General features: G+C 35.5%; 2 protein-coding genes across 3 annotated transcripts in view; one reads left to right on the top strand and one right to left on the bottom strand.

The window, feature by feature from the left end:
* Positions 1 to 12,130, bottom strand: part of LOC119084024 — a 72,774-nt gene extending 60,644 nt beyond the window's left edge. The window contains exon 1 of one of the 2 annotated variants that reach the window (XM_037193845.1): positions 11,453 to 12,130. The gene's annotated coding sequence lies outside the window, so the exon portion shown is untranslated. Of the gene's footprint in view, positions 1 to 2,084; positions 2,544 to 11,452 lie in introns of those variants that run through there. The other variant, XM_037193843.1, reaches the window with a different exon arrangement.
* A 3,927-nt stretch (positions 12,131 to 16,057) lies between these two features.
* Positions 16,058 to 18,296, top strand: LOC119084020 (armadillo repeat-containing protein 6 homolog). Its single transcript, XM_037193836.1, has 8 exons — positions 16,058 to 16,280; positions 16,388 to 16,782; positions 16,837 to 17,079; positions 17,140 to 17,275; positions 17,353 to 17,477; positions 17,539 to 17,679; positions 17,745 to 17,894; positions 17,963 to 18,296. The coding sequence occupies exons 2-8, from the start codon at positions 16,396 to 16,398 to the stop codon at positions 18,179 to 18,181; spliced, it is 1,401 nt and encodes a 466-aa protein (XP_037049731.1). The 5' UTR covers positions 16,058 to 16,280; positions 16,388 to 16,395; the 3' UTR covers positions 18,182 to 18,296.
* The last annotated feature ends 2,795 nt before the right edge of the window (positions 18,297 to 21,091 follow it).

Below are 21,091 nucleotides of genomic sequence, written 5' to 3'. Positions count from 1 at the left end.
TGATAGTTGCATTTGAATAATGATTGAAGAAAAAAATAAATTTTAATTACAAAAATGCATAAATCCAAATTTAAAAAGACAAATAACGTGGGAGTAGATGGACGCATTGTAATGAGATAATTTTGAATTGAGAAAATAAAATGAGAAGATCTCACATCACAAATATATTCTTCTTCGAAAAGAATCATAAAACTTAGTGACATATTTCTGGCCAAGAAATTCTTCAAATCGATTTTTTACCATGAAGCCATGATGTAGAACACAACCAGATCTTGGCCAGAAATATGTAAACTAAGCTTTATGATTCTTCTAGAAAATTGTGTATCATGGTGATTGAAATCTGTAAAGTTACTCCTGAAACAATTTGAATTCATTTTTTATTCCAGTCGATAGATTTTTCACTCAGGAAACTCAGGAAACGTTTATGTTTTCTTGAGAAAGTCTATTTCATCGCTCCTTTTTTTTCTTCACAAAAAAAGAAGAGAAAATTAAAAAAAACCGTTAAAGATGGACAAAAATAGGTTCCTAATACAATGAAAAAGTGATTCGAGAACTCGGTTCGGTTGGAAAGATAATTTTTTAACAGTCTCAGCATTTTACTTGCTACGGCTCTGATAATATCCGACGAATACTCGTCAATCAAATTTCTAATATTCCGAACGGGTCAGGTTCGGTCTGACCGGAACTCGAACCTGAGTTCGACCCGAAACTGAACTAATATTTGAGGTTCGACCCGAATGTGATCTAAACTTGGAATTTTCCGAAACCCAAAAGTAAAAGTTCCGATCAGATTGAACCAACAATTCCAAGTTCATGTGAAGTTCGGGTGGAACCTGAAACTTTAGTTCAGATTCGTGTTGAAATCTGCCCGAACCGAACCGAACCTTACAAATTTCTTTGCCTTCATTTCAGCAAAGATTGACTATTGTTACTCAAGAAGAACATTTACTGGAGAATTAAACCCAAAAAAAATCGTGACTTATCGACACCTGACTGTGACCGAAAGGAAAAAAAATCAAAAAAAAAATCTCTTCATAATCGGTCACATGGCGCAGTGATCATCGACGAAACGAAAGAAAATCTAGGCCACAATCGAAACAATAATTTACACTAAACAAATTATGTTATCGAAAACTGCAATCAATGACTGGTGTAGAATTACATAAAAAGATTGAATTCAACAAAACAAACAATGGAATTTTTGGTGTCATCCAAAATTTTTGTTAATTAAAAAAACATTTTGTAATTTCGTTCGGAAACGTTGCAAGATCGGTAGAGAGAGGATTTGATGTGGATGGGATATGGACGCAATAGATGGCCATTGCGTACAGCAACAATACAACACAAAAACAAAGGAAAAATTCGCATTTTGTTACAGAGAATCGAAACTAATAAATTGCAATTAAATATAAAATGTAAACGAGATGCGTATACACCTGGCTGTGTAATGTTAACCACATATGCGTTTGAATTAACGAACCGTAGACCCGCTAAGTAACTAATTTACCCATCGGTTTTAATTGCTTTAGACATTGTAAAATACGAACGCTAATTCTTTTGGCTTAATCTCAGAATGTGAATGTTTGGCAATTTAATAATTCTCTGTCATTAAAATACGCCTCAAACAACAATTTAGCATGAAATGGACGTTTGTTTGCATAGTTATATATATACGAAAATCACTTATTATTATACATTGTATATACACATAAACAGCAACAACAACAACAACCTGCAGGCATATTAATTCGAACATTTTTTAACATTCAAAATCCATAAAGCTCGCATAATTAATTGATAAATCTTCGGTTGGGATCATCATTATTTTTTTCGTTTTTTTTTTCGAATCAGTTGCAGCCGGTTTTCGTAAATACCAACACTGTTCATTGGTTTTCGACCAGTGGAACGAAAGACTTTTTTGAGAAGTGTTTTTTGAATGAAAAAAAAATTGTAAAAAATAGAAAAATGATTCAATGCATCGCTAAAAATGCATTCAACCCCATTAGCACTCATTGTCATGGTGTCGGTTTTCACAATTAAGAAAACACGTCAAACTTATACAAGGTTAATTTACGTAAACTTACTTGTAATATCGATCGATCGTCTGCTATATTAGCCAGTAAATTATTCAATTGATTCACACGGATTGCATATCTATATGCGGCAATAATATTATGAACATCAAAATATTCGATTTTATTCACTCTCGGTCAAATAACAAACATAAACAAAAGGTAACTGACGTTTATAAATAATGAAAATGTCTCATAACAGTCCATCCGTTGGGGTTCACGGGTAACACTTTTTTATGTTTTGATTTTGTTTATAATCGAATGTCCAGATTTAAAAACCCATTTTCTTAACACAAAATTATTTTCGTAAATGTTAAGTTTTCGTTCAAACCAGCTTTGGAACAAGAAATTAACAAACAAAAGTTCAACATGGGATGTGTAGCTAACTACAAAAACGGTTTCGAAAATATTATGCTATCCGCTCAATGTAAATTCTCCGAATCAACTGACTAGTATACAGCTTGTTTATGCCGACCAAAAAATATGAATCGCCGTTCCACGACAGGTTTTAACACAAACCTATTACGTGCCAGTGTATTGGTGGCGAAATACTTGTTGAAGCTCTCAAATATAGGCTTGTCATGTACGTACATATGTGGGTATTTATACGTGTATGAGTGTTATGCAGAGTAGCGCGATCAAGATTCGTGTACGTGTATGCATGCACGTTATAAAATGTAAGTTCGTAAGCCACATAATAAAAGTCAGTGGAATTTCGTTATTATGTCCAATAAGGTTTTGAAATTATGAACGTTGATTGGTTAATCAATCAACAGTCACCGTTGACGAAAGGTACAGGTGCGTCAAATTCTTAAGAAAAGGCTAAGATGATGCAGTTAGACTGTCAACAAAACCATTTGACGCAAGGAAAACCAAGGAAAAATTTTCAGTGAAGTATCCCATCAGTAAAGACCGTGAGAGGATGACGTGATTATCGCATATGATGCAAGCGGGAAATATGAGATTTCGACACATTATTCAATTAGTTTCTAATAAAACGTAATGGAATTTTGTTTTATCATCTGTTATCGACAACGGCGAATGGAAATAAATAAACGATGAACTCTAGCTACTGTCGTCTTATATAGCGAACCGGATGTTGAAACAACTGATGTAAAAGATTGTATCTCAGTCATTTAGAAAATCCTTCGATCAAATGAAGTAATGGATTCGATCATTCCATCAGTGTAATAATGCCGTCTGTGAAATCTACACGGAAATTGGAGTACGTACCTGACATGTTCATGACAGATTTTCTGTTAGAATTTTGGTAACTTTAACCAGCTTAAGTGACTTCATGTCACCAGATTCGGATACGTGAGATTCGGATACGTGATCGAATTTGGTGGATTTTGTCCTCGCGTTAGAGTAGAACTGCAAAACAATTATTCCTTGAAATTTCCTAAAATTTGCACTCTAAATCGATCAATCAATTAGTCACTTGTCACTTGTTTAATTGTATATTTATACAGACGGTCGTTACGCGTTCAAAATCTATTACTTCTTTTGCCTAAAGTATTCCATCAAGTAAACAGAATCTTCTACTTCAAATGTTTTACTATACAATTTGCTATATCAGAGAACAGTATCCAAGCCTCATCGATTATTATCATCCTCATGCATCCATAGCAGATGACTAGCTGATAAAAGAACATTTTATCTATTGTCAAAATACGTCTTGAAATTGTTCAGAAAGAATTGAATACCTGTGTGTAGTGTGTGTGTATGTACACTATCAACCATAACTAACATTCACTTTGTTCATCCGATACATTCAGTGCATGCACTTAATAGAGGGCAAAGCTAATGCTTTTCATAGCGGTTTAATTGAATGAAATTCAGGTGTGCTGATGGTTTTGTATAATCAACCTAACATTATAAGAATTTTAAACAAAGAAGTCAAGGATTGTTATGGTAGGTTTGTTATGCTCCATGCGTCTTTACATAAAATACAAATATAAAATGCAGCAGGTTATATTATGTAGGTATGTATCCACACAGCATAGAATCTACGTACATTGTATAATACACAAGGAAACAACATAAAAATACACGAAACCACGAATATTTTTTTACATTTGTATGGAAAGGTAGTTTGAAAATGGTTTTGAATTGAATTTACAAAAAAACAAAAATGTTGTAAAAATGTTGTAGACTGTAACTTCCGGTGTTTGTCACTCTTTTCCATTTTCTTTGATATAATAAAAATTTTGTCGTAATTTTTATTCCCACTCATCCATGGGTTACATGTTTATAATCATCACATTATTATGCTAATCTAATGCTAAATTATGCACAATGATTGAGTGATGATGAATCATCGCCACAAGTCGAAGTCGAATGGTGTTCACATTGACTAAGCTATATGTAACAATGTCAATCTTGATTTTTTTCTATGTTTCTCGTTCTGTTTCTTGTTAGCGAATCGCTAATAGTGATCAATCACTGATGAGTTGGTTTATTTCCGAGAAAGTTTTTTTTAAATCTAAATTAGTTTCTCCAAAGAATGTCTGGGGAAAACTACAGCAACTTCCTTCATATAATCTGAAAACCCCTACGACATGTTAACAAAACTTAGGATTCCTCCTTGACGCTCTAAAATGTAACATTACTATAAGCCAACTCCATTTAAACTCCACTTAAATTTTAACTATATAGTTGAGGACAGAGAAGCTTAGCTCTAAAATGATAATGGATACGCATCGTGGACGAAAATTCCAATTTATGTTTCTACGTCAAACGACTCAGCTTCTTACCATTCCCTTAACGTGATTTCCGAACCACGCTTCGAAGTATGCAAATACTCTCTGAGGAAATTTAGGTGCTTAATTGATGACTTATACCTTATACCTGCATACACCCAAAATATGAATAGGATGGGCACATTAGATTTTTTAGCATGGAGGAGCTTGTAAAAACTAGTAACAAACTCATCTTTTCGGGATTCGGTGGTCCTTAGGAACCTATACAAAATCACAAGTCACACTCGATCCCACTTCACGGTTGGTTTGAAACGAGATTAAATAGGGACCGCCGACCACCAATAATTTTTTTTCATATTTATAATGAGTGATGGACAAGAACATCACACAGGAAAAAATTAGCCCGAACCCCTGAGCCGTTTCTGAGAACCAGTGGATGCGCTACCACAAGCAGTCAGACACAGCCTGATCACAAATTTTAATGGGGATCGGTAGAGGGAACAATTCTAATATCTTCTGTGTAAAAAAAAAACAACTCGCGAAATTGCCTAAAATCAAACGTCCAAAACAGAGACTCAAAAAATTTTTCATGTAAGGGGTCGAAAACCCGAGAAAAATCTCGAAACTCCCTCATTTTCGGCCCCGACACATGAAAACATCTTTTTATGCCAAATACTGCGAAAGTTTGTATTTTCGGTCCTCAAATGGTGACCGAAAGTAAAAAAATTCAGGCCTTGGGCCGAAAGTAAATGTCACTGTCATCATTTTACTTTCGCCCCGTGGGCTTGCGTATTTGCGGGCCGAAAGTAAATGTCACTGACATCATTTTACTTTCGGTCCTCATATGTCTCGAAAACACATGTTTACTTGATTGAAAGTACGCATTGAGTGTAGTGTTGTGTTGACGATAGTCAAATGTTTTGTGAGCAAGTGAATGTATGTTTACAGTAATTTCATTTGTTAAATTGTTTTTATTTTTATATCAGGTGGCTGCCGCCCCCTGGACCCCCGCGCTTTTCGGCATCTTGGTGTTTCTACAGCAAATTTTGTTGATAACTCAACAGTTTCATTAAAATTATGTTTTGTTTCGGACCGAAAATACAAATCTTCCGCAGTATTTGGCATAAAAAATAGTATGCAACACTCGGGGCAAAAGTAAAAAAATTCAAATTGTGTGATTGCCGCCCTTGCCTGCGGCGCGGGCTGCAAACTTCACACGTTTGAATTTTTTTACTTTCGCCGTGTGACGAAAAGCACGAGTTATTTTCATTCGTTTACTGATTTCCTTTTTTTTAGTGTTTGCTTTAATTTTGGTTGCGAAATTCACCAATCTGAATAGAGGTTTTGAAGTATTTAAGTGACTAGTTACAGCTGGAGCCAGGCTCGAGTTTATACCCTTTGACTCAGACATGTATCAATTGAAATTGGGTAGGACACTGAACAGAGACTTATCTTCAGGATGTGCAAATAGCGAAACATCAAGTAACCTGCTCATGAACCCGCTTCTAAGTCTCATCTCTCTTCAAAATGGTTCATCGTGCAACCGATTGGCACTCTGTGCATTTTGTACAAGCCTAAAAACAAACACATGTTTTACGATTCTAATCAATTCAAACCCGATTCTACTCAGAACCTATTAGACATACCGGAAGACAAATCTTATTCAAGACTTTTTCTCCCATTTCGATTCTATGTGTTCTTCTAACTATTTATCTGATAGCAGATGGGTATCTTTTCCTATTACACAATATATTCATGGCATTTTAACCATCAAGATAGGGCGAGCAAAAACGAATTGCTTGAATAATCATGTGAGTACACGTCCTCTATACAATTTTTTCTGAACACAACAAAAACATTACGGCTGATGGTTCTTACACAGAATAGTCTTCTGTTAATTTTACCAATCATTTATGTGTATTATTGTTATGCCATTTTAATATGCCATGGAAGAATAGAAATTATTTTTATAATTAAGTTTAACATGTTTTAAAGTTCACTGCTCACATAATTTATGGTTTCACCAATTAGCTGGAAGTTTGTAATCTTCTTCTATTCAAAGTGCATCAAGCACAAATGAATAGATAGGTAGAGGTAGATAGAGGAAGAAAAAAAGATTGAATTTACATGTAAAACTTTATTATTAACTGGAGGTGCTTGATTTCCTCTATTATTGTTTTCTTGTTTGAGCTTGAATATAATTGTTGTCAACAAAAGCAATAATGTTCATGTGAATTTTTAATGTTAAATTGTCTTATTAACAATCATAATTATAGGAAGGATTTCATTAAAATGTTGTACGGTTGGTTACTATCAGCCAACGTATACAGTATATGACTTAAGGCTTAATACGTTTAATTGAGACGAGGAAAATATAATTTTTTTTTTCGCTTCTTTTCTTCAACAAAAATTTGTTATTACATTTTGTTTAGATTATAATCATCAAGTCAGTGCGAAGGTCATGATCAATGATCATATTAAATGTACCTACAGTACGAAGTTGTTTTTGTTTCAAGAATGATAATTAATGAGTCAGCAATTACAGTTTATTAATGAGTGTACAAAAATTAGGAAAATATTTTATTATAATTAATTGATTCTGTTGGAATTGCTAATTTATTTGAATGCTCGAAAAATATTCTAAATTAACGTGCGCACGACAGTCTTAAATGAGACAACATCAAAATGTGCTGCATGTTTCAATTCGTGCGTTAAATATGTTCAAATCTATGAGATCTGGACACTATGTACACTGAATTATAGAATTGGGTCGTGGGTCATGTCCAATGGTTTTTTTTTAAATTAATTTAAATTTTGATGGAGAACTACAATCTGAAAGTTAGCTACAATCCCAAATTAAATTTCATATGCTCAATTAGCAACAATTTGTATTTGGTCCATCTGGTCAACGTTGCGGCGGATTTCTCGGATTTGTGGTCATCGACTTGGCTCCCTTAACTATAAGTGTGGATTTCACGAGTCACGAGTTGATAAATGAAGTTAAGCTGGTACATACCTTAAAACGTGTTACAACCATAGGTAATCTACTACTTCCAATGACGCGGGGGTAATTTTTCAACTACGTAAAAGGTGAACTCTTCACGATTTTTCGATACCAAAATTTTGTAAAAGGAGTCATTAAGTCGATGACATGGCTAAAAAGCATTTGTAGCAATACACCATGTGCCAGATTCCCCGATACCCTTCCAATGTTACTTCAATTATTTAACGCATTCACTTGGAAGGGCACACCTTTGGGGTTTAGCAAAATGTCAGGATTTTGCCCATTTCAAGGAAATATTAATCTATTTCCTAGTGATAAAATCTTTTACTTCATATGGGATAACAGTCAATATACTTTCTGAACCAATACTTTATGATAATTTTAATAAAGATTTAGCCTGAAAATGTCGACCTGAAAAGATTCAAGTCATGTTCAGATTTCTCATTATAATAACCTGAACGTGACCTTATCTACAGTTAACCTGACTGATTCAATCTCACTTAAGGTAAATTTTAATTAGAAATTTAAATGAACAATGGAAAAAGGAGAAACTTTACATAATAAATCAGGTAGCCTGAAACCCGACCAGGTTATTATTTTTCAGGTTGAATGAGATTTCAATTTAATTAAGGTTAGGCTAAAATTTGAAAATCAGGTTCAGGTCAAGTCAGATTCAGGTAACCTGATGGGTTCAGGTTAAAAATAACCTGACCTGATTCCGAACCTTATTTCCCACAATGTGTGACGGCTGGTATTTACACTAAGGGTACTCTCGTTTGGGCCCTTATATATCTATCTCTAATAAAAGTCGAAGAACGCATGTTTATTGCATCGTGTAGTGTAGGGTGTCCTCAAAGTCAGGTGGAGGACTGACATTCTGCTATATAAAAATCGTTAAAAAAAAAAGTTTTAAACCCTTAAGTAGAAGATTCTGGAGTCTAGTACTTCCCTTCTTGGCACACAACTAAACATAAAGATGTTTCTTTCAGAATTGCAAATGTTTTAAATTTATTGGAGAAACTTGGTGACTTTTGCGTGGGAAGTGGGATGATAGAGATATAAATTCGTAATAGCAATTAGAATCATACCAAGTATTTCATATCTCCCAGTAAGAGTAGTAACATTAAATGATTGACAGATACTCTAACAAGCATAAGGATCTCTTTATCATGATACTAGTCAATAGCTTGTCGCAAGGTGAGGATATTAAACAGCAGATGACTGTCTTTTCTATTAACCCAAAGCACATACTCACATGTAAAAATAATGGTCCACTAACCTAATGACCTGGCAGGGACACAACAGGCCCAATAATACATAGAGACAGTAGTCCCTCCCTGACTTGACACACTTATCATCCTATCTTATAGTAATCTAATGTTGGAAAAATATCAGAATTGGAACATTACGTGAACCCATGAACTGGTAGTATCTAAGCACATTCTCAGCCACTACATTTTACTTACTTATCATACACTTTTTTGGAAATCATAGCATATACTTTTGTATACATCACGTAATCTACATAACCAGTTGTACATCCACCGAATGTTTTACAGCATTCTTACTTATTGCAAAAATGATGCTATCCAGAACGAGATTATTTATGTAACCGACAGAAGGTCGCGATTTTTGTTTGACCCAAGTAATTAACATTGGCTCTGAGCGGACAGATATGCAATTAAACGAGGTTATCGTTTACACACACACAATAAATGCCTGAATGAGTTGTAAATTGTCCAATTTTATTGTACAAATTGAATGTGAAATTGGACTTGAAATAATTTGCATTTTCATTTTATTTGTAAAATTTTTGTTTATTTGAACGGAGCAATGTATGGAAATACTCGCCGATTGTTTAGTTTAACGCCTTGTTTGTGTGTTTATGTGTTACCGCTGCGTAGCATGTGTGTTTAATTATTATTTACTTACTCCGATTTAGTAACACTGTAACGCAGGGAATTGTTAATTTTATATTACAAAAAAATATAAACAGCAGAAAGTTCGAACGAATTTGTATGAGTGAATTATTACATTGTTTTAACAGCAAACGACAGCTTAAGTGCTTTTAAATTTATTGTTAGAACCTTGTTGAAAGATGGTCTGCCGATTGCCTCTGACTGATTTACTTTAATAAAAATATCAGACAAAGATTACGAAGATGGTTGGTAGTAGTAGCACTAAGACACTATAGTCACTATACCGACTTACGTTAACAGATATTACGAGAGGTGAAATTATAAAAATGCCCCTGGTAACAACCAGACCTATTTTTGAGAATTAAATTTCCTAAATTTGCTAAAAGAATGTCACAATTTGTCAAAATTTGCTTAATTTTTCCAAAGCCGTCTAAAAGCTTCAAAAATATTGCTTAGCAAATTTCGGCAAGTCTTAGCAAATTTTAAGCAAATTAAAGAAATTTATAATCACAAAAATAGGCCCAACCTACACAACAGCAAAGAAGATAAGAGGATTGATGTAAAAGATTGGTGTTATCATGCTGCCAAAAATATTTAGATCTTTTTAACATAGAAAGGATTGAATGAACAACGTATCAAATAACACGCACTCAAACGGAACTGACGAGAATAGTACACAGTTCAGTCGAGTGATAGTTAGAAAATTAGTGATAGTGGTCTTGCAAATTTCTTTATTACGATCTTTTTGCCTCAAAGATATTCAAAGAAGGAGGACTAGCTGCTAAGATGAATAATTTGTTTCCAAATGAAGTGGTTTTCGTGATTGTATTTTACCAAAACAGGAAACTTGAGTTATAGGTGATACGGTCTTCATTTGACACCCTATCTAGTATTTGGTTGTCCAACTCAACTGTCAGAGTGTCTTCTACATTGCCAGCACTATCATTCATATAACAATCTCTACGTCGATACTTGCCACGTTCCAAAAAGTACATAGGATCCAAAGAACTACAGATCTGAGAACCTCTCGTTCGCACTACTTTTACCAATATCCAGTTTACCCTGTTACAGATGGCAAGCATTTGGCCACTGTTTGTTATCGGGTCTATTGCTTCCATCGACCAAAGTAATTTTAATTTGTTGATTTCAAATCTTGTACTTCAATTTTTTAACATGCATTTTACTATATAAAGAACCATATTACCCAGAGCTTGTCATTATTTTGGTCGTCGTTATCGATAACAGATGAATAGCCGACAAAAAAAATTTATTAATTATTTCGTTTATTTAAAATAAAATCTGTTACTTCACTTGTTTCAACATGAATTTTAGTGTAACGGGCGGCGTTGGCGAGAGCTCATATAATTTTTTTGTCGTTCTAACTTTTCCCCAACAACAGATGATAAAATGTTAGGCTTGTTCCTTCCACTTCCACAAAACAATCGTGTATGGTCTAGTTAGATCAGATGGATTTTACTGTTGACTAAATGATACCTTTAAGCTGTTCAATATAGCGAGGTAATAAAAAAAATGCAATTTGCATATAATGCATCTCTCAAGGATACGACTTCAATGTGGATGTGATTGACTTTGTGATCAGGTTCTGTGATCTTGAAACTCGTATTTAGATAAGTATATAAAACTGGAAGTTGGTTGTAGATGGAAAATTAATTTAAATAAAAACTTGTAAAAACAAATAAAAATTGTGAAATCCAAACGTTTTGCCTCTATAAATCAATGTATTAGATTGCTTACCAATTAATTCTGGATTCTATGAGCGAACGATCGTTGAATTTCCAAATGAATAATTTCTCTAAAAACGTATTTCGTATGGTGTATAGGTATGTTAAAACCACAAATACCATTCCACTTAAGCCACCAGTTAATATTCCTTCACTCTGTTGTATTAAACTCACATTCCTTCAATTAATAGAAATCAAACAAATAGTAGAAAAAAAAGACAGAGAAACAAGCACGAATTGAATATTAAATTAACGACCAAAGGTTTGATTTTTTCTGTTTTTCGTTCAACGAAATTTTTTCTTTTTAATTTAATATTTCGAATAAAGAATTTCGAATTGAGTAAATATGGCCACACTTTACACTATCCCCGCATTTGGAACTCCATATCGTAGACACACATTTTTGTTTATCATATTTGGATTGGCCTGATACACGTATTCATATTGGAATTTCTCTGCTATATTTACAAAATTGTACAAATGAAATTTTTAAAAATCCACTTCACACAGGCCACACTTAATCACACTGTGTAAGTTCGTCCAATTCGTTTCAATTAAATCCACAAATGATTCGTCGTTATAAATGAAATTAGGTCTAACCAATTCTTCTCGTGTCATTTAAGACGATATGGACGGATTGTTTTGTGAAATAAATGGACGGAATCGAAAAATTGTCTTTGACTTTATCAACGGACGCAAACTGAACTATATGAGACCTTCTAAAGCACTTAACGTTTTCCTTATGCTACATTTGCATCGAAAAGAGACAGAGTAGATTCGTTGCATATTTTTCAAATCAATCAATCAACGACCGTTCGAAACAGGTTCAACAGCACAACACCAGGATTTCGTTTAGTCGAATTGAATGCGACGTTTGTCTTTTCTTTTAACACGAGAAACATCAACGATACAACGATCTTATGGTAAAAAGAATGGTAAAATGTTGATCTTGCTGGTGCTGTATTTTGTGTACACCATTCGAATGTTTAGAGAAGGTTGTGTGTAAATATTCGTTTGGAATGACGGTATAGTGCGCAAGTGTATGTAAGACAGCCCCTATGGCATTAAAAACAGAACCGCAAATGACTTTGTTTGATTTAGATTGTTTATTGTATTTGCTCCTTTCTTTCAATCTGTGTCTGAGACACATGTTTTGCAAATGCGAGAAGAAAATCGGTTGTATGAGCTCTGTTTTGAAGAATCTTGCGAAATGTTTGTCAACGTAAAATAATTCTTCAGTACGAGAGATGAGTGTTGGTGACATGACAGATAGAAAACTTACACTGTTGGGATTTTGGTGATCAGAGTTGTTTTAAAGAGGCAAACTATGCGTTTTTTGTACAGTGGTCTGGTTAACAAACTCGAAATTTTATTGGTTTTTAGTTCTTTTTGGAGCACCTCTCTTGTAAATTTCATGAACAAATGATGTTCGAGAAAATCCTCTGAGGATCTTCTATGATTACAGGCGGATTTTCGATGGATTTTCTTTCTTAGTTTTTTGGATTTGCATGAATTTCCAATGATTCTTTTTAAGCTTTTTCAGGACTTTCGATGACTTGACTCCTGGCTTTTCAAGTTCTTGAAACGTCTCACAGACGGTAGCATAACAATTGGGCCTCAATAAGATTTGCTATTGGATCTATTACTTCAATTGATCCATATATTTAAAAGATTAATTTCAAATTTTTTACTTCATTTTCTGATAAAGCATTTTGCTGTATTAGACCGTATAAGTCAGAACTTGTCGATTATTTCTGCAATAATTATCGATAGCAGATGATAAGTGTCCGTAAGTGGTTCGATTGTTCGATATCCATTTTTGCAAACAGAAGAAATATTCTTTGTCGATACACTCGCGGAATTTTGAAAACCGACACATTTTCTGTTTTGTGGTTTACCTCAAGTTTTTGAGTCGGGCTACGCCTCGATCGGCAAATTTCACACAAGAAGTACCATTTCCATCATTTGCCATCATTGATAAGTAATGTTCTATTGACTTCTTTAGGGAAAGTAAAATATACAGTAAAATAAAGGTTCTAAAAATAGGACCCATTTACATTTTGAAGTAAAAATGCATTTTCTGTTATCCACTAGTTGCGCTCAGAGCCGGATTAACACGATGGCCTTTGGGGGCTTAGCCCCTTGGCGCTGGATAAAAGTGGCGCTGGAAAATTAATAATGAATCGTGTTAAGTTTACTGGTTTCATTAAAATAAACTACTTTTACCGATATTTGAAAAAAAAATTCCTGCGGCGCAATTAAAAAGATATGGCATCACAGTTTTTACATTTTCTTGTTTGGAAATTCCTGATATCCACTGTATCCAGAATACTGGGAAATCAGGAAAATTAAACTTCAAATTCTTCTTTTATCATCGGGAAGTTTCAGCTTTCAGCATACTCGTTTAGTAGTAGCATATGTCCTACAAAAGTCATTTAGAGGTAATAACATGGCAGATGTAAAATTGTTATTCAAAATCAATCCAGGGTATCGACGAATTTTGTCTAAGAATTCATTCACGAAACCATGAAAGAAAAATAAAGTTGCACACGGAATGTATAGGCCTTGAAAGTTTCTTGATGGAAAGAATCTACAAATTCTTTGCTCGCTTCGCTCGCGGTTACTTTCTCCTTCCTTTCAGTTTTAAACGAATATCAGCAAAATGAAAAAAACTAGGCCCACCTTACGGGTAGGTCAGGTCCTTTCACTGAATTTTTCAATCAATTTTTGCGATTGTTATATCGTTATATCGATTGTTGTATCATAAAACTGTCCATCGATTCTCATGTTATCGTAACCATAAATATTCGTAACTTGAGAGCTGCGTGTATAAAATCCCATAAGATGATATGTTCAAGTCACGAATTCTTAAAGTACCGAAAATACGAAGAAGATTTCTTGCTTATGTTTTGAACAAAAATGAAACTCGTTCAATTTTTTTTACAAACAGTTTATCACGAAATCACTCAAAAAAAATCTTTTCGAAATGAATTCTGGATTATTACTCCAATACTTTCCATTAACGAACCTAGCCTCATATTTTTCTGAGGGAAAAATGGGTCCTCTAGATTCAAAAACTTTTTGGAAATACATTCAGAATTACTCGAGACGAAAATTTAAGAATTTTAAGAATATCATAGAGATCACCCATTCCTTTTTAGCTCGTCTTCGAACTTAAGAGGGTACAAGGGTTTAGCTTCGGACAAGAACCAAAATTGCGCGAAAAATAGGGCATATTTAGGAACATAATTCTCAGGACTCAAGAGATGGAATACAGCAAAAAGGGAATTAACGATTAATTTGAGCCTTACTTAACAGAAATTTGTTTTCGCATTTATAAAATTACTTGATTTTCACAATTATTTTTCACAATTAAAACACGTCTGCAAGGCAAATTTTTTTTCCACTTTAGGTACATTTTTTCGGCAGTACATCGAGAATAAACACATAAGTTGCTATATCAAAACCGTTCCTTATGTCGCCGACCACGAAAATGTGTTTTCCTTTTTCTAAAATTCCTTTTTGTTTTGATTAAATTAATAAAAATCAAAAATTTTTCTACCACGGCGGCCATCTTGTTTTCTCACTATTTCTATGGTGGCCGTCTTCGATGTTCCAGATTCTTTTGTTATTGAAGACACAATGAGCATTTCACTTGAATTAAAAGAGGTGGCGCCATAGTATTTGGTTTATGTCCACAGCTAAACCCTTGTACGCTCTTAACCTCAGGAATTTCATTTCTTGACGATAAAAAAATGGAAATTCTCAAGTTATCTTGTTGTCAATAGACGAGACAAAAATTCTTTTGGGAGTATCATAGAGATCGCATCGCCCATCCGTTTTAACCTATCTTCGAAAATTACCCTCAAAAATTTAATTAATTTTAATTTTAATTTAAAAAAAAAATTGGAAATCCGTGGCAAATTACTTAAGTTATCGTTTTATAGGAATGAACAAAGTATGACAATCATTTTAGAGTGTTTATTATCCGTCAGACCCATGACTTTCAGTCAAGAAAATTATTTATGACCGAATCAAAACTTAGCTAGACTACAGAATGTTACAACCCAGTTTACGTTCTTATTACCATTCCTCCGAACCGATCGTTAGGATATTGGCAGGATATCGACACTAATATTATTTTTAATACGTTTAATACGTTCACGAAAAATAAAAGCCATGTTTTTGTAATTGGCGCTCGAAAACTAATAGCCCCGTGGCGCTGAAAACCTTAATCCGGCTCTGGTTGCGCTGTCGGATTTTTAATAATACATTACTTTCCAATGGGGCAAATGATGGATGGAAATGGTACTTCTTGTGAGAAATTTACCGATCGAGGCGTAACTCGACTCAAAAACTTGAGGTAAAGTTTTGGCTCCGTGAAGTAAAGTTATCTTTACCTCACGTTTCTGGATAAAATAATTTTCAATTACAGCGTCACTCTATTCGCATGCCGAGCTACTACCTGTGATATATTCTGTGTTCTAAATACATCTCAATTTTATCCAGAATTTATACGTTGAAGCCAATACTGTCTTCCCAAACCGCGGTAAAAAAAACGCGAATCATAAAGACAACGAGAGCCATCTGCTGCAAACGAATCCAACTGTGAAACGTCACAACAAAAACAGAGGTCTTCGTTTTCAACATTTCAACCATTCTTTGTTTGATGTGTCGATGATTTTGTCTGGTGGTAGTGAAGACGGTTTTTTTTTTAAAGAACACTTTAACTCCTGATGTACCATCTGTTGCTAGTCAAACGAATATAAAAGCTGTGTGAAACAAAGATTTGTTGGGATTTGTTTTAATGAGTGCATTGGGCTAAGTGACGAAAAGACACGGCAACAAAACAAAGCAAATAATCATTTCCATTAACGGAGTAGCTGGAGCAAAAATTAGTTGATTCATTCAAATTACGTCACTTTCTCAATTAAACCCAACCGCTCAGTCAACACCATGGCGAAAGTAATATCACAGGAGACTTTCGACGATGTCGTGAAGGAAAATATTGTCGAATTTTCAATGGGTGCAGATGAGGCCAAAGACGAAACGGTCAAACAATTCGAAGCGCAGGGAATCAATTTAGCCAACATCATCAAAGACTTGTCGCTGAACGAAGTAACCGGCCAACCGCTGTTGAACGAAGCTATTGACTGCTTAAAGGAACATGTTTCCGGTGCGAACCGCTTAACCGATGACTCATTGATTGCCAAATTAGATGTTTTGTTTACGGAATGCTCGAAATCGGTTCCACATCGAGTGTTAGCATCTACAAACGGAGTTTGTGAGGTCCTCCAATCAATCATCAACGATTCGTTGAAAGCCGATCCGGTTCCATTACCGGTAGGGGATTTGGACGATCCGTTCCAACCAGCATTGATTCATGTCCATTTTTAGGTCGTCCTCAAATCTCTGAAAGCCTTCAATTCAGTGGTCAACAAGCAGCCGGACGTTTTTGATCCCGAAACATTGCTAATTGTGATCAAAATTTTGGAGAGCCAGACTGATGCTTTGATTAGATGCAGCGCATTACGTTTACTCGCCAAGGCGTGTGTGATGCATGAAATCAATCGCCAGAATATTGTCAACGCCGATATCGTCAAGTATTTGAAACCTTTACTGGCTGAGGAAAGTAGTGAGGTGAGTGTAGAATGTTTCACCGATCATTCCATCCACCCAACAATCATTTGGTTGAGTTAGATCATTACAGATGTTTGTACTGTCTTCCGGTATTTGATATTAGACGACGATATTCGTGTAGAATTCGGGAAGGCTCATGAACATGCCAGAACAATTGCTGCGGAAGTATTGGTGGATATAACGAACTTGTTGACAAGTAAGCTCAACCGGAAATAAGTCATATTTTAGCACTGGGATCACTTCCGAACAAATTTTTCTTTTTTGTCATTTAAGGATTCAAATCGGATCCGACCATTTCATGTGATCTCATTTTGACCATAGCTGCACTGACTGTACGCAATGAATTCTGTACGGTCGTTGAAGATGCTGGTGGACTGAATTTTATCATTGATGCTATGGTAAGAAAATGATTGGTGCGTGGAGAGTGACCTCTGTGCAAAAGCAATTTTCTTTTCACAGAATACTTATCCGGACGACCTCAAATTGGTACGGGAAAGTTTTAAGTTGCTTCGAGCGTTGGCAGGAAATGATAAAGTCAAATTGAGTATAATACAACTCGGATCAGCGCCAATTATCAACGACGTGCTCAACAGGCATAAGGTAGGGTTTTAAAGTTGCATAGAATTTGGTTAGCAGTTTCGATATTCTGCTCCGTTTTCTTGAAGGAAAATGAAACGATTGCGAAGGTTGCACTGATGTGCCTATCCACACTTACATTGCGCTCAACCGAAAACAGTAAGATGCTATACGATGTCGGCATTGCCGAAACGATTGTCGAAACTATGAAACTGCATCCGACCAGCAAGGCTGTTCAGGTATGTCCCTCTGTTCACTCTGGCACTTTTCTTTATTTCAACTTAAAAATCTATTTGCTTCTTCACAGCGAAACGGTGCTTGGGCAATCCGTAACATGGTATCCCGATCTCGTTACCAATGCGAAACGTTCATCAATTACGGCGTGGAAGATGTTCTGAACGAGGCCTTAACAGCGCATCCAGCGGTTGCTCATGACATCAAATCAGCATTGAGAGATTTAGGCTGTAAGTTGGTGTTGAAGGAAGAATGGACAAATACTTCGTCGTATAAGATCGCTCGAGATTAATTCGTGGGCCAGACCGATTTACCAACTGATCGACTCGTCGCAGAGAGTATAAAAATTGTGATGTTTAACACGGCCTTAACAATAACTATGGCTCAGCTACTCACTCCGAATCTAATCAAATTGACCAGTGTAACTTTAGGAATTCATACTTGAGCACTTGACCAAGTTCGGCACATTGCACTAACAGAGTATTTTTTGTATGTCATCAAAATGCAGTAAATATTTTACTAACACGGCAAATGCGAGTTGTTTAACTTTCTGACTGCCGCTACTTTATACTTTTCTTCTAATGGATGCATCTCTTTACAAGCCTTCTAATGAACTGAGTTTCTACGACAACGTCTCTGTGGTGGCTGCAGTCTTATACTTTTATGCTTGTATACAGTGTACTGCAGTCAGGTAGAATGTATCTCAAAATAGGCGATTCTGGATCGGAGTTCTTGGACAGACTAAGATCCATAGGTGGCTGGAAGGGATGGTGATCATCATGACACAAGAACAAATAGTCCGTGAACAATTCTAAATTTAAATAAAACTAACCCAGACGTTGCCGATCGAAAGAGAAGTCACACGAACAAACAACTCCAGAATTGTCCCGACATCGGTTCCTTCTGGAATACGAATTCTTCATTTCGACTTTTGCTAACTCCAAGGATTCTGGCTCATCACCCAATTCGACGGATTTTCATAAATATTTTTTCACTGATTGCTATCGTCAAGACAGAAGAACCCCTTTCGATTTCTGGATTAGTCTTTATTTCCACTAACGAAAAAAGCAGTCCGTTTTCTCTCCGTTTACACTTTAAAGCTAAACGGAGGCAAGACGGAGTGTTTTTTTTTTTGTAAGTTAAAATCCTTAGTATCAGTTTTTGAATGAGAGAAGTCTTGATTAACAATGATTTCAAAATGGCACATTTTTTGACCCCCATTCGACCGACATTCACCAACTTCAACTTACGATTTCGACTACTTTTCAGAGAAGATAGCCCAGAAACACATTTTTCCTACGACTTTTGATTCTGACCCTGAAAAAAGTCCTATCGTAGCCCTTGCTTATATCTCGACCGTTACACATAATAGAAAATCCAAATTGGTGTCAAAATGAAGGCTCGATTCGAATGCGAATGAAAAATTGATTTTTTGTAAGGTCTCGAGTGCCTGGCCTGTCAAATTTTGGAACTTTCGATTTGCCAGGCATGCCAGAGTTACCAGCCATATTCTTTTTCTTCAATTGCATTCGTCATTTGGTTCCAATACCTTCAATTCGAATGTCTACGTTGTGTGACAGCTGGAGATATATAGTCACCATCGTTAGGGTAGTTTTCTAGCATCCAAAGTAAAAGTCGTCGGGTAATGTCGAGGTCGAGGCTAATGTATCAATCCATGTTTCATGGTGGCTTTATGACAGATATGCCAGCTACCTTATGCACAAATTAGCACAACAGTTAGGTGCTTTAGTGCTTTGCTGAAAAGCATACATTAGGGCGATTTTTAAATACTGGATTTTTGTTTACTTTTGATGATATCTATCCATCAGAATCCTTTTTGAAAAATGTACGACCGCAATTCCGACCACAAATGTGGTAGCTTTCAGCAAAAAATACATTTGGCTGTAGCAGTTTGACCAGTTCTAAAAAACGTGAGCAGTTTATGAAAATTTCGCTAAACTGCTCACTTTTCTCGGAGCCGGTCAAACTGCTGCAGCCAAATGTACTTTCTGTTGAAAGCTATCACATTCGTGGGCGTAGGGTAATTTGGCACACGTAGTTTACGTAGTTTAAAAGTGTGTTCTTTTGTCACCGTGTGCCAGATTCCCCGATGCCCATTCGTGGTCGGAATTCCCGCCGTAAGTGTACCCAAAATTTGAATTTTAAGTGAACGATTCGATGAAAAAGTGAACAGAAAAGTACATTTCAACGCTTCCTTGTATGAAAATGACGCTACGTTAGAAAGACCTCCGCACTTTCCATTTTGAATTTTGACTGCACTTACGGCGTGAATTGCAGTCGTACATTTTTCAAAATGCATTCTGATGGAAAGATATCATCAAAAATTAAATATGACGCACACAAATGTAGGCTACAATTTAAGCTGAGTACCGGTGCCTCTTAAGAGCAATCACCACTTGCCAAATTTATAGCATAGATTTGTGCGCGAAACTATTTAATTTTCGCATCCTTTTTGGGAAAAGTACGAACACCGTTTGGTGTTAAAATGTGTTACCTTTCAGTAGGAAATGTATGTGGTGATGTAACTTAAGTCAGAGAAAACTCAATATTTTATGAAGTTTTCTAGGACCTATGTTACATGTTCATAAATGTTTATATTTTTCACTGGAAGCCACCACATTTTAACACGATGTTCGTACTGTTTCCAAATATGATACGAGTACAAAATTATCATCGAAAAACTAATAGTTTAGCGCACGAATGTAGGCTATCAATTTGGCAAGTGGTGATTGCTCTTAAATGTTGCATCGGAGACAGGTTGAACTTTACTGTACAAAATCACTCGACAGTTAAGTGTTTCATCGAGGGCCAGTTGAATTTTCCTTGGCTCCTGAAGGAACATAAGTAAGGCAAGTAGTATATTATTGACTAATTGCACCCAGATGGCGTCAAATAGTAATTTATAGACTATTTGCCATGGGTGCCAATAGCATCTACCTAAAATAATTCAAAAAAAAGTCTTCAATTCAAAGTGAAAATCGTCATCGCTGGGAGACATTTGAACCAACCCCTTTTCCAACTGTTTCAACCTTCTACTCTTCTTCACTGCTGGCAACGCGATTAACTGCATATCAGAAAATTTCTACCTACCGACCCTATCAGTAAGAGTGAGTTCATTTGAACTTAACGTTTCTCTAGGTGCTCCGATTCACGTCGCGCCATTATCGAAGAAGTAAAAATA

The sequence above is a fragment of the Bradysia coprophila genome, unplaced genomic scaffold, assembly GCF_014529535.1.
Source record: "Bradysia coprophila strain Holo2 unplaced genomic scaffold, BU_Bcop_v1 contig_732, whole genome shotgun sequence".
In the NCBI taxonomy this organism is placed as follows: Eukaryota; Metazoa; Arthropoda; class Insecta; order Diptera; family Sciaridae; genus Bradysia; species Bradysia coprophila.
This window is presented reverse-complemented; position numbering and strand designations above follow the sequence as displayed.

Coding starts and splice junctions, on each gene's coding strand:
- LOC119084020 (XM_037193836.1), top strand. CDS start 16,396: ATGGCGAAAGTAATATCACAGGAGACTTTCGACGATGTCGTGAAGGAA. Junction 17,080..17,139: donor TGGCTGAGGAAAGTAGTGAG/GTGAGTGTAGAA, acceptor TGGTTGAGTTAG/ATCATTACAGATGTTTGTAC. Junction 17,276..17,352: donor TATAACGAACTTGTTGACAA/GTAAGCTCAACC, acceptor TTGTCATTTAAG/GATTCAAATCGGATCCGACC.